The 12,402-nt window shown below is 31.5% G+C and overlaps 1 protein-coding gene across 1 annotated transcript; it reads right to left on the reverse strand.

Moving 5' to 3' along the window:
- Positions 1-5,086: 5,086 nt before the first annotated feature.
- On the reverse strand, positions 5,087-7,083 carry LOC133704583 (NAC transcription factor 56). Its single transcript, XM_062129462.1, has 3 exons — positions 6,779-7,083; positions 6,386-6,693; positions 5,087-6,254 (listed from the first exon to the last, which is right to left on the reverse strand). Exons 1-3 carry the CDS (start codon positions 6,987-6,989, stop codon positions 5,703-5,705), a joined length of 1,071 nt encoding a protein of 356 aa, XP_061985446.1. The 5' UTR covers positions 6,990-7,083; the 3' UTR covers positions 5,087-5,702.
- Between the last annotated feature and the right edge of the window lie 5,319 nt (positions 7,084-12,402).

The raw sequence follows: 12,402 nt of genomic DNA on the forward strand, positions 1-12,402 counted from the left end.
TATTTGCTTGATTTCTTCTTAACTTGTCACTAGGCACCAGGTAGCCGTGCTTGCTACACCTGACTGACCCCGGACGGTTTGAGCACGTACAAGTTGACCGTGGCCTAGGAGAGATTGACGCTACTTGATTATTTCTTCTAACCCTGTTGCCCTCACCAAGTGACTGTCTTGCTGGAGGTTGTAGCCTTCCTCTAGTCTGTTTTTGGGAGATGGTTTCCATTTTGTGAGCCAAGAAAGAGATAGAGGTGTGATTTTGAGCTGGAAATGAGAGAGAATTGTTCTGCCACAGTTGGCTTCTCGTATTTTAAAAGCTTTTTAAATAGTAATGCAATCATGCATGTTTTGACGAGGCTTTTCTTCAGGACTTTCTCATGATTCCATATGGTTGGGCTTGGCAAGAACACCTTGAACTGTTAAGCACCTGGTAGTGTGTCAATTAAGGCTTGGTGGATACAAAGCCATTGTTTTTGACTTTCAAATGTTAGACTACTTGTCAAACCACAACGTTTTACTCGGCATATTAATGGCTTCGATGACCAGCACCGACTTGATTTCGGGGTGTTTATGATTATTTTTTCAAATGTTTTTTATTTTAAAAAATATTTTTTTATTTTTTTAAATTTATTTTTTATATTAGTGAATTAAAAAAATCTAAAAAAATAAAAAAAATTATTAATTTAAAATAAAAAAATTTAAAAGTTTTTTTAAATTACTTTTAAAATAAAAAATAAACAAAACCTATGAATGGAACCTTCTTGCTTATTGTTTTTTTTTTTGCCCCCTTTTACTAATATTTATTCCTTTTGCCCATTCATTGGCAAGTTATGGAATTTTATTTTGAATGGAACCTTTTGAGGTGTTTGGTGTGGATGGTGATTTGTGAAAAAAGTTTTTTTTTTTTTAATGTTTTGTTATTGCACCAATTTGAATATATATGTATAACACGTCTATGATCCAATTAAAAAAACAAAATTCAATAATCTTAATGTGAAAACTTATATCTTAAAATACATCGAATGTTTCCCGGTTATTATGTAGTTTCTTACTAGTTTATTAATTGAATGTAATAAAATAATATCTAGATTGTTAGAATTGTTTTTGGCATTTTCATGAATACAACAGTTTAAATTTAAAAAATCATAACCTGATTATTTGCTTAGATTAAGTTTTAAATTAAATTATGTGAGAGTTATTTTAATATAGACTTGTTCACTAGGTAAGTCTCTAAAGAAAAAAACTAATCTAATACTAAAAAATAAAATTAAATAAAAAGCTCATATTAAAAAAAATAAAAAAAAACAAAAAAACTCAAAGGAAATAAAATCTCCATATTAAAGGATGAAATTAAAAAAAAACTAAAAGATAAAAAAGGGTCAATTTTTCTTTTTATTATATGATAAAAATAAGAAAATTGATTTACAATTAATTTAATATTAAATGATAAAATTAAATAAAAATCATATATTAAAGAAAGAAATTAAAAAAATAATAAAAAAAGATCAAAAAACCCAAAGAACATAAAAACTCTATATTAAATAACGTAATTGAAAAATAAACTAAAAAATAAAAAAACAACCAATAAAAAAATTCAAAAGGCTTGTTACAACGAAATCTAGACAGGTGAAGATGAGGGAGGTCTGCGGGCTTAGGCTTTTTGTTTTTGCTTTTTATAAGGGATGGATGGAATTTATTTATTTAATTTTTTTTTTTTGAAGAAAAAGAGAGATAGACTCCTCAAAATCAATAAAGCACATCTCCCAACCTCAAACCCGCGATCTCAAAGACATTCCACACACTATAACACAAAACTTATAGCCACACGATTAAACACAAAATATTAACTTGGTGAAGTGTTCATATGAATAATTAAATCCACCTAATGTAAGCATGAAATTAAATAATTTCTCACTCTATCTCTCTCTCTGTTTATGGAGCAAAAATAAATAACTACTCTAAAAAATAACACAAGAGACTAACCAAAGGTAAACATGCAAATTGCACGAAAATAATTGGCCATCCCCGTCTCATTAGGGGTAAATTTGATAATCTTATGTATCATCTAATGTTTGCGAGTGTGATTATAAGTGCATTTTGTTTTTAAATATATTAAAACTATATTATTTTAAATAAATATTTTTTATAATTAGTATGTTAAAGTAATTTAAAAATATATAAAAAAATTATTTTAAAATTAAAAATAAAAATTTTAAAAATATAGTTGTACCGCAACGTCAGATAAATGCCTTAACAATATGGTCAGGTGTTGGCATGGACTCATCCAAATCAATATGGCATAATTCTGACTCTTTTTTCTGTCTTAAATAAACTTTTGTTTTTGCTTTCTTTTCGGTTTGCAAAGGAGCCTGCTGTTTTCAAGAGAAATTGCCTATAGATAGATTTGTTGATGAACACTGAAACAACTTACAAACTACTCCCTCACTCTCATAAAAATAATCCTTTTTTAGATGTCTCAAAATATATAATTTTTATTTTAAAGTAAAACATCGAACATCAAAATATTTCACTACTTTACTATTTTTTAAAAATTAAATTCACATACTTTCCTGTTTAATTAAATTAAATATAAAAGACAACATAGTAAATATATAAAAAAGTATGAAGTAGTTTATGTAAAAAAAATAAAATAGAATTTTTTTATGGAACGGATGCACGTAGTTGTTCTTAAACTTCTGCTTTTATTCCAAGCTAGCCCAACCCACCGCCAGCTATCTGCAACCCAAATCCTCGACTCTCTTGTCGACGATGATTGACAAATAGGTTTATTAATTAAAAAGCTCAATCTTTTTCCATTTTGTATGTGGGGGCGTGGCGAAATGTTCAATTATGAGCTACAAATTGCTAATCTAGTGCCTACCATTTACTATAACAAGCCATGATTACGGGGCGACTTGGCCCTTGTCAACTGAATCATCAATGGTCCAGGGTACTTTTCTGCCTGAACCATCTGTCAATTTGTGGGTCGCAGCTAAAACTAGATGTTAATCCCTCTTGACCGTTCTTCAAGTTCAATCATGCGCCTAAAGATTGTATAGAACTTTAGTTGGCTGGACATGGCCTCGTCAAGGAGAACCCCATCCTTTCGGCACCTTCATTTATGAAAATGAAACTCGCATTCTCGAACTTTGCATATCAGAGTTGACAATGGCCATCTTTTAGCAGAAAAAGACCTAATTGATGCATAGAATTTATTCTCAATCAAGAAGTGCTCTCCTGTTAGTTTTCAACCACTCGACCTCACAGATCTCATGTATATATATTTATTTATTTATAAGCTGGTAATTAACCACTCAACTCACTAACATTTTATGTCTGTAAGGCATCGATCAGTGGAAAGACACGTCTTTGTGTGTGTGTGTATTTACATGATTATCAATCTACGTACGTAAGCTAGCATGTATGTCAAAAAAGATTATAATGGAAGCTAGCATTCATCTAATAAATCATATTCGCAGAGCTTTCAAGGCTTAATTAATAGAAAGCATCGTCCGAAAAGGAGACTGGGATGAATCGATAATGGCTCATTTTATCAAATATCAATTTACATTCCAAGATTAAGCACTAATGAATTGATTTTTTCGAAAAGTTGTTTTGTACGCTTTCCTCGGAAAGGAATGCAATTAAAGGAGATATTGATTTTGTGTGGTTTTGAGATAATGATTCCTTATGGTGATAGCGAGAGGTCCCATGGTCAGCAAGAGAAAAGCCATCTGTGAGGTAGCCTCTTGTTGTCAATATTAGTGTGTGACCCTCGACTCTGGCTAGGTCATCCAATATATAGAATATACCTAGCTAGCCATGTCTAATCAATCATCACTTGGCAGATGAAATCAAGAAAAGGACACCCACCCTCGAAAACCTATCATTCTTTTGGAGATCATACCAAACATACAATTTAATTTAATTTATACTCCAAGGTTAAAAAAGAAAATCAGCCTTTTGTAATTCAATCCTTCCTATCTTTCTCTACCAGCAAGTGTTTGAAAGCTTTCTTATTTATTAAAAAATAATATAAATTATATTTTAAAATCTCATTTAATAACTTAAATTTTTAGGTTAAAATAATTTTTGATATGATATTAGAGTTTTGATGATCAAATAGTTACGAATTTAAATCTCACAATTTCTATTTATTTGATAAAAATTAAACACAAGATAATATAAGTCTGTATAAATTTCAAGTTCAAATGACTTTTTACTTATGAAGATATATTAAAAAATAATATAAATTATATCTTAAAATTTTACCTAACAACTTAAATTTTTAAATTAAAATAATTTTTTAACGATATGCAATTTCCTAGCTTAGCTTTCCATTCAGATTTTTAAAGCTAAAGGATAATCCTTATAAGGGACTATTCATGAGTGTCTTTCAAAGAAGAGATGCTTATAAAATCCAAAGAAGGTTTTTTTTTTTTTTTTTTTTTTTTTTGTTTTGTTGCTGCTGCTGCAGAAGAGATACACCTTAGTGCTATGCAGAAGAGATACACCTTAGTGCTAAAGTTCCATCCCTCTTTTTATAATCTTGCAGAAGGAAAAACCAACAAGAGGTCAGTAAACTTCATTTTCGACTAATCAATCCCTTTTTTCGCTTATTGCTCACGAGATCATCAATCTCTCTCATGCGACAACCATGTGTGTCGATTCTTTCACGTTGCTATAGTATATCTTGAACATCTACAGATGATCCACCACCAACATTTAATTATATTTCTGTGTTAATTATCTGTTTTCTTTTTATATATGTATTGATCAGCGCGTGCGTATATATTGAATTAATAATTATCTATATTATTTCTTCTTTTTTTTGTCGAATGTGGCAATTCCATCTTAAAAAAGTTATCAAGTCTCTCAAGATTTACAGAATATATATTACGTCATAAGAAAATCAACTATGCTAGTTCCATAATCACAATTTAATTATACATGGACGTGGCTGGAAAAGATAAAGTAACAAAAAGCACCAAGATCTCTTTTACCTTCTAGGGTTTATGCATTCACCAAAAAATAGCTGCCATAAAATGCAAAAGATCGAGCCAAGCATGCCATCTTTAAAAGTCAAGCATCATTGAACAACGAAAACAACTCATAGCACAATCTTATTAAATGATCACCCAGATGAACACAAATTAATATACACAAAGGCAAACGATAAACAGTAGTGATGTTTTTGGGATAATTAAGCAACTTCCAGTAAGAATATATATACTGTTGTACATACAAGGTTTAATCTATCTTATCCTAAAGCAATATATATATCACTTAACAATTTTATTTTTCTACAATATCAGGATCCCACCTCCAATTTTTCTTCGCTTCCCTAACAACAATATTCGAAAACCAAACAAGTATAGAATATATATGCAACTATATATGTCTTTATATATATATATATATATATATATATATATATATATGGCCTCGCTTCAAATTGGCAGCTACATGTGTCATTAATTTGGAGAAACTGGAGGCCATTAAATGACTCTCTAATCTCTTCGTAACAATCAAAATCTGATCAATACCCCAATGGGAAGCTGATACTACTACTAATTAATCGCGATCGTATATACAAACAAGTATATACCGTGATCATCATTTGACTGCTTCAAATTACCCACCAGGAATGTATTCATAGGCCTAAATATAATATATGCATAGACCAATGAATTAAGACTAATTTTAATTTAAGAGTACCAATTCATGCTTGGAATTTGATATGGTGGCCTAAAAATCCCATCTGCCATAGATCCCAACATTGTCTGTTGGTGCAATTGAGGTGTCTGTGGAAGTTCACCGAGCAGGGTGGCTACGGAACTATTCCCATCGGTCCTCACAACAATTTCATCACCATTAATACCCCCTTGAAATCTCTTACTTGATGAAGGGCCAACCATGTCCTCGCCGGTCCAATATAGTGATGGGAGTGTTCTTTTGGGTGGAAGCATAAGTAGGTCTCGCTTGGATACTGAAGAGGCCATGTGAGACAAAGAAGAACTGCTGCTTCTGATACCATCACTGCTGCTGATTATTCCTTCGAATAAATTCTGGTCATTGTCAAGCAATGCCCCGAAGTTTGTTCCTTTTGCAAGATGCAGTGTTCCATTCTGATGGCTTCCAACTGATATCGAAGGCGGTATTGATCCAAGCACATCATCCATGGAATCATCTTTATCATGACCCAGTGGTCTCTGTGTGTTGTTTTTCTTGTATATCCGACATAACACCCAATCATCAAGCTGGAAAGAAAGGTAAAACAAACAAACAAACAGTAATCACCATTAATCCTGCTGTGTATTTGAAAAGTATCGAAAGTAAAAGGATAACATATATGTAATCAAAAACTTTGTAGAAAGCGATCACTGATTACCCTTAAAGAGTTTTTCTTGTTTCCCAAGTCACATCCTGGTGGCTTGTTATTGACTTTGTTATCAGCTAACCGGTATTCATGCATGATCCAATTGGTTTTGATCCCTTTAGGAGGTTTACCACCATAGAAGACTAGTGCTTTCTTAACCCCAACCTTTTGTGTACCTCCTGAAGATAATACTGGCTTATCAGTTCCTGTAGCCTTCCAATACCCTGAAGTTGCTGCCCTGTTTGGCCTAGCTCCATTCGGGTACTTCCGGTCTCTCGGACTAAAAAAGTACCATTCTTGTTCACCAAAAGTGGCCTTAGCTGAAAACAAGATGAACCCAAGATTTACTAGGCTTTAATTCCTTATATATATAGTACACAATACATAATAAGAATTGTATGTAACCTGGTAATTCCCATGGATCAAACTTGTAAAGATCAACTTCTGCGATAATCGCCACAGGGAGAGGGGCAGAAGTGGTCTTTTTCTTGAGGTAGTGAACCACTAGCTCTTCATCAGTGGGGTGGAACCGGAACCCCGGTGGAAGGTTTGGTTGTTGCGAGCCGCGGCCACCACCACCGCCCGCACCTCCTGTGGAGGAATCAGTTCTTTCCATTGATGGAGTAGTGAGATTGAGGAGTCCTGGGATTTAGAGCGTTTATTATCAGAGAACATGCAATTTAGAGAGGTGGTTCAAATGTTGCATAGAGGTGGCATGACCTTTCTTTTTAAAGGACAAAGGGGAGAGAGTTACTAGCTATATACCCTGATGGATATTTAGGGCAATAATCAGGTACCAAGGAGTCTGTTTAGACTTTACCTTAATCACCAATCATAATCCAGCATGTAATTCAATTGAAGGGCTGATTAGTAATTGTGGTTGTTGTGATTACATAATTACCCATGGCTGCTTTTGCCAAATTCATGCATAGGTTGGCAAAGGCATGCAATGGTTAGTGAATGAGAAGGGATTGATGTGGGGGTGATGGGTAGCTGATAAGGACACAAACTTGAAATAAGACCATTGATGGCCTGACACGTGTACTTCGGAAACGTGGTACAGATCGACACGTAGTTGGAGAGTGGGAGTTGTGGGGGCCACAGCGCACCACAAGGCAACAAAAAGAAAAAAAAAGAATTAAAATAAATATAGACGGATAAGTTTATGGTGTGGGAGCAGAGCTTCAGATGTCATGCTTTTGTTCTGCAAATCCCACCACTTCAAGGGACCCTCTTCCCTCTCCCTCTTTTTAAGCCTATTTTTTACACTTTTTTACTATCTGTTTATAAAAGTATTTTACCTAGAATTTTTAAAAAATTTAAATTTTTTTCATTAAAATAACTTTTTTTGATATTTTTTATTAGTTTTAATATAAAAATATAAAAATAAATTTTTAAAAAATAAAAAAAATATTATTTTAATTTACTTTCAAACAAAAATTACTTTAAAAATTTACTACGGCTACCGTCTCAAACACCCCCACTTGTAAAATGACTACATGTCGGCTCGCACGCGTGGAAGCCTCATGGCTTTCATTTTTCAGCCCCTACTGGAGTCTTGTGCGTGAGGCTGGGTCCAAATCTCTCAGCAAAAGCAAGAATTGATTAAATCATCTTGTACGTTTGGATCTTCTTCCTCAAGTTACTGCCAATCATATTTCAAATGTCACCGTTAGATTTGAATTCGTTGAATATAAATTGAATGAATGATAAAAACGACAAATGAATTGAATGAATGATAAAATTAAACGACAACATTTTTTTATATATAATGTAAAAGAATAAAAGGCGATCCAAACTATAAATTAAATTAGAACGAGGGAATTAAGGATGGAAAATAACATGCATGAAATGGGTGAGTGAGCTTTGAATCTTCAAACAGATTGGATTGGTGTCTTTTACATGTGTTTCAATGTCTAGTTATTGTACACAAATCTGAAGACAAATATAAATTGAGAAAAAAATGGGTTTTCTTAGTTTCTTGTTAGGAATACCACAAGAAGTTGTAAGCGCAAGAGGTGAGAGGTTGAGGGGGCTACAGTGCCGTTGACCAGCAACCCAGCTGCAATGGGTATAAAATATCGAATTTTGATAATTGATACCTTTTATATATCATATTATTTGTTTTTATTTTTTTTTAAGATTTTATCCTTTAACATTGAGTTTATTAAAAATTAGACTTCATAGTTTATTTTAATTTGTTTTTTTATGGAGTTATCATAATTTCATAACTTGACACATGAATTTACAAGTTAACCTAGGTTGATCTTAATCGATCCAATTTAACACATGTTGATCCTAATTGATCCAATATATTCTCATCTCAATATTTATAAGAAAAAAAATATCATCTTGAATATTTATTTTGAGTCAAACTATATTTTTATCTGTTGTTCACGTTGCTTTTGTACTTGTCAAGTCATTTGAATCACATTGGGACAATTCTCACGTAGTTAATTTTTTTTCTACTATAAAATGCTAGCAACGCCTAAATATTTTCTTATGCTAAAGAAAATTTTAATCCGACCTATAGTGTAGCACAAGTAATGATCTAGTTTATACCATGTTTGGATCTTCTCCTTTCTTTATGACCAATCATTAATAAACTAGGCTCTTTATTGGATCACATGACTCTACTTATTTTTTGTTGTAACCCTTAACATAAATAGTTGAAGTTAAAGATACTCATCTCTTTATATCACTAAGTGTATTAAAGTTTTTAAAAAGGATCTGTTATTTTATCCCTTGCTAATAATGTGTAAGAGATTTTTATCTATCTTTAAATGTTATCAAGGTAAGATAACACTCTAGCCCCTCCTCCCCATAAAAGGACAAGGTACATAGATTAAAAAGGTCGAATGATTCCTTCAAAGAGCTCGAGTTTACAATCTCTATTATCTATTGCATATATTTTTTAAGAGCATATTCATTTAAAATATCATTTTATTTTCTCTCTAAAAAGATACTTACTTAAGCATGGAGATTCTTTAAATCCATAAAAAAAGATTTTTTTTAGGAACTAGTCAAAGCCATCTTGGGTTACCAGGTATCAAGTACCGACTACCAACCATCTTGGTTAGGAAGAGAAAAACATATTGTTTGAATCAAGAAATTAACCAATTACTTGATATATAAGTCTTGTTCTTAAGCTACTTGGATTTTGGGATATTATCAGAATTCAAAAATAATTATGAGATTTAAAATATGACATATTATAATTTTAAGGAAAAAAGAGAGAAGCCAAAGAGATTCATGGAACTCTATATTCGTCTTCTGAGAACTAAGACTTGCATATAGTATAAACACCATCTCTAATTAAATTTTTTATATAAACATTTTTTTTCTCATTTATTATAGATAAGAACATAAAAGGTTCTCCATTAACAAAAGATAATTGAGAAGGGATTTTCATTGTAGCACGTGAGTGAAAACATTGTTTATTAGAATAATTTTTTTTACAATTTTACGCAGACATTGAAGTTTTTTTATAAGGTTTATTAGTCATTACCAAATTGACAAAGGACAAAAAAAAAGTTTTTTTTTCTAGTTTTAATTGCATAGTGAAACGATCAAAATACCTTTAGAAGAAAAAAAATTTAAAACTGGCATTAAAGGGATTTTTTTGTATTTTCAAAATGGTTTTTTAGTTATTATTAGGTCAGTAGATGAACAACTTGATACTTGATCAAATATAAATAATAAAAACAAATATAGTGAAACAACCACAATACCTTTGAAAACTGAAAATTTAAAACTGGCCTCTAGGGGCTTTTCATATATATTTTTTTTGTTATTATCAAGTTGGTTAAGTGACAATTTGATATTTTAACAATATAAAAAACAAAAATAAAATAAAAAGGTTGGGGCGTGTGCGGTGCACTCTTCGTGCGTCAGAGGTTCGTACCGGCATCCAAAAATGACTTTTTATCATGTTGTTGGAAGTGTCACCACGTCCTTTTCTTAGTGGTGCGGCGCTTGTTGACGGAGGTGGTCTGGTTTGTTGTTGATGAGGATTTGTTTTCCCTTTTATCTTCCCTCCATTAAAATTTACAGTTTTACCCTCTTTGTTGTTATTATTTCAATTTCAATTTCTATTTTTTGTTTATTTTTTTATTTTTGTTCTTAATCCTCTTGTATAATTTTATTTCTTTTCAATTTCATCCTTTTATCCTATTTTTTCATTTTTTTTTCTAATTTGATCCTTATTCTTTTAATTTCTTGGGCCTTTTATTGAATCGATTTTTCTTTTTAATTTCACTATTCAATAAAAAAAATTCTTTTATTTTTTAAAAACTTTTATCCTTATTCTTTTGATTAATTTTTTTGTTCTTTTGCTCAATTAATTTTTCTTTCCACTAACCCTCCAATCAAAAATAAAATTTATTTTGTATTTCAATTTTGATCCTCACTCTTCTATTTGTCATTTGTTGTTTAAGATCCTTTTGTGTATTTGATTTTTTTTTTCAAGTTAATCCTTCAACATTTAATTGGTTGGGAATTGAGCTTTGTGTTTTTTCTAGTTATAGTGCTTCTAGTCTAACACCTCGAGTTACAAGTTTGAAAAGTTAACGCGAGTTGACATCTTTTTATTTTTTACATATGCTTTTTTTAGTTTTGTGATTTTTTACATTCTCTTTTCTACTGGGTTATCTCGATTTTATTACCTAGGACGCGAGTTTGACTAGTTAACTCAGGTTAGCATATCCCTTATTCCTGAGTTACAGGTTTGTCATGCTAACTCTAATTGACTTGATCTAATTTTTTATTATTTTTTTAAACCGGTTTTGTCCTTGTATATTTATTGAGCTGAGAATTGAGCTACATTATCTGTTTCATTTTACAAAAATATTTTTTCCAAGTTACCGTTATTTTTTAAAAAAATTTGGTCCATTTGTTATCATTAATTTTTTAATATATTTTTATTAAAATAAAACCAATTTATTTGACTCATTTTGATCCATGGCTCGAGCCACAATTTTGTTTTCTTTTTTGAAATGCATTTGTACCACTTAAACATTATTTTTAACATAAAAGGCTCCACAACATAACGCATGTACACAACTAGTCTTTATCTTTTGTAGCAATATAAGGAATAAAAGATACCTAATAAAATTTTTCTTATCAAATGAGTCTACACTAATAACAATATTTTTAGTCGCTGGTACATGGCAAACCAATGATTTACACATGAAGTAAAACATAAATAAAATAAAGTTCTTCACCAAAATAAAAAGAAAAAAAAATAGAAAACAAGGAATACATAATGAGAATTTTAAGAAGTTTGAGAGCCAAAATGCTAAATAATGTTGGATTCTTTTTACAACATTGCAATAAACCATATCAAGTTAACAAAAAGAAACTATTAAGAGAAATTCCAAATAAATCCAATCCAAAAGGATGAAATAAAAAATAATTAAGTGACAGAATTTTGAAGGACTGAAAAGAAGGGGGAAGCACTGTGCAAATTCATACTGCTTTTTCTCACAATAAACGTGGATTCTCTGTTCCTTTTTAGGTTTATTTGTAGTTTTAATTTGATGGTGATAAACACATTGGGTTGAAAGCATCAAATTTTAAAATTGATCTTAATTATCTTTTACTTTAAATTAAATTAGAACGAGGGAATTAAGGATGGAAAATAACATGCATGAAATGGGTGAGTGAGCACTAAATCTTCAAACAGATTGGATCGGTGTCTTTTACATGTGTTTCAATGTCTAGTTATTGTACACAAATCTGAAGACAAATATAAATTGAGAGGAAAGTGGGTTTTCTTAGTTTCTTGTTAGGAATAATACTATGCCAGGAAAAGAGGCGGAAAGAAGCAGGAAAAGAGGGGCTCCAGTGCCCATCCAGTGCCTTTGACTCAGTAGGAATGGGCACAAAAGATCGAACTTTGATGATTGATGCCTTAACCGCTGGGCGTGGTGGTAAGAACATGTTCATGGTGGAAAGTGGAGGCTGGAAAGTTGAGGGAAACTATGGCTCAGTGGGGTCCAGTGCTGCTCGCAAAACAGACCACTGGGACC

The sequence above is a fragment of the Populus nigra genome, chromosome 1 (genome assembly GCF_951802175.1).
Source record: "Populus nigra chromosome 1, ddPopNigr1.1, whole genome shotgun sequence".
NCBI lineage: Eukaryota > Viridiplantae > Streptophyta > Magnoliopsida > Malpighiales > Salicaceae > Populus > Populus nigra.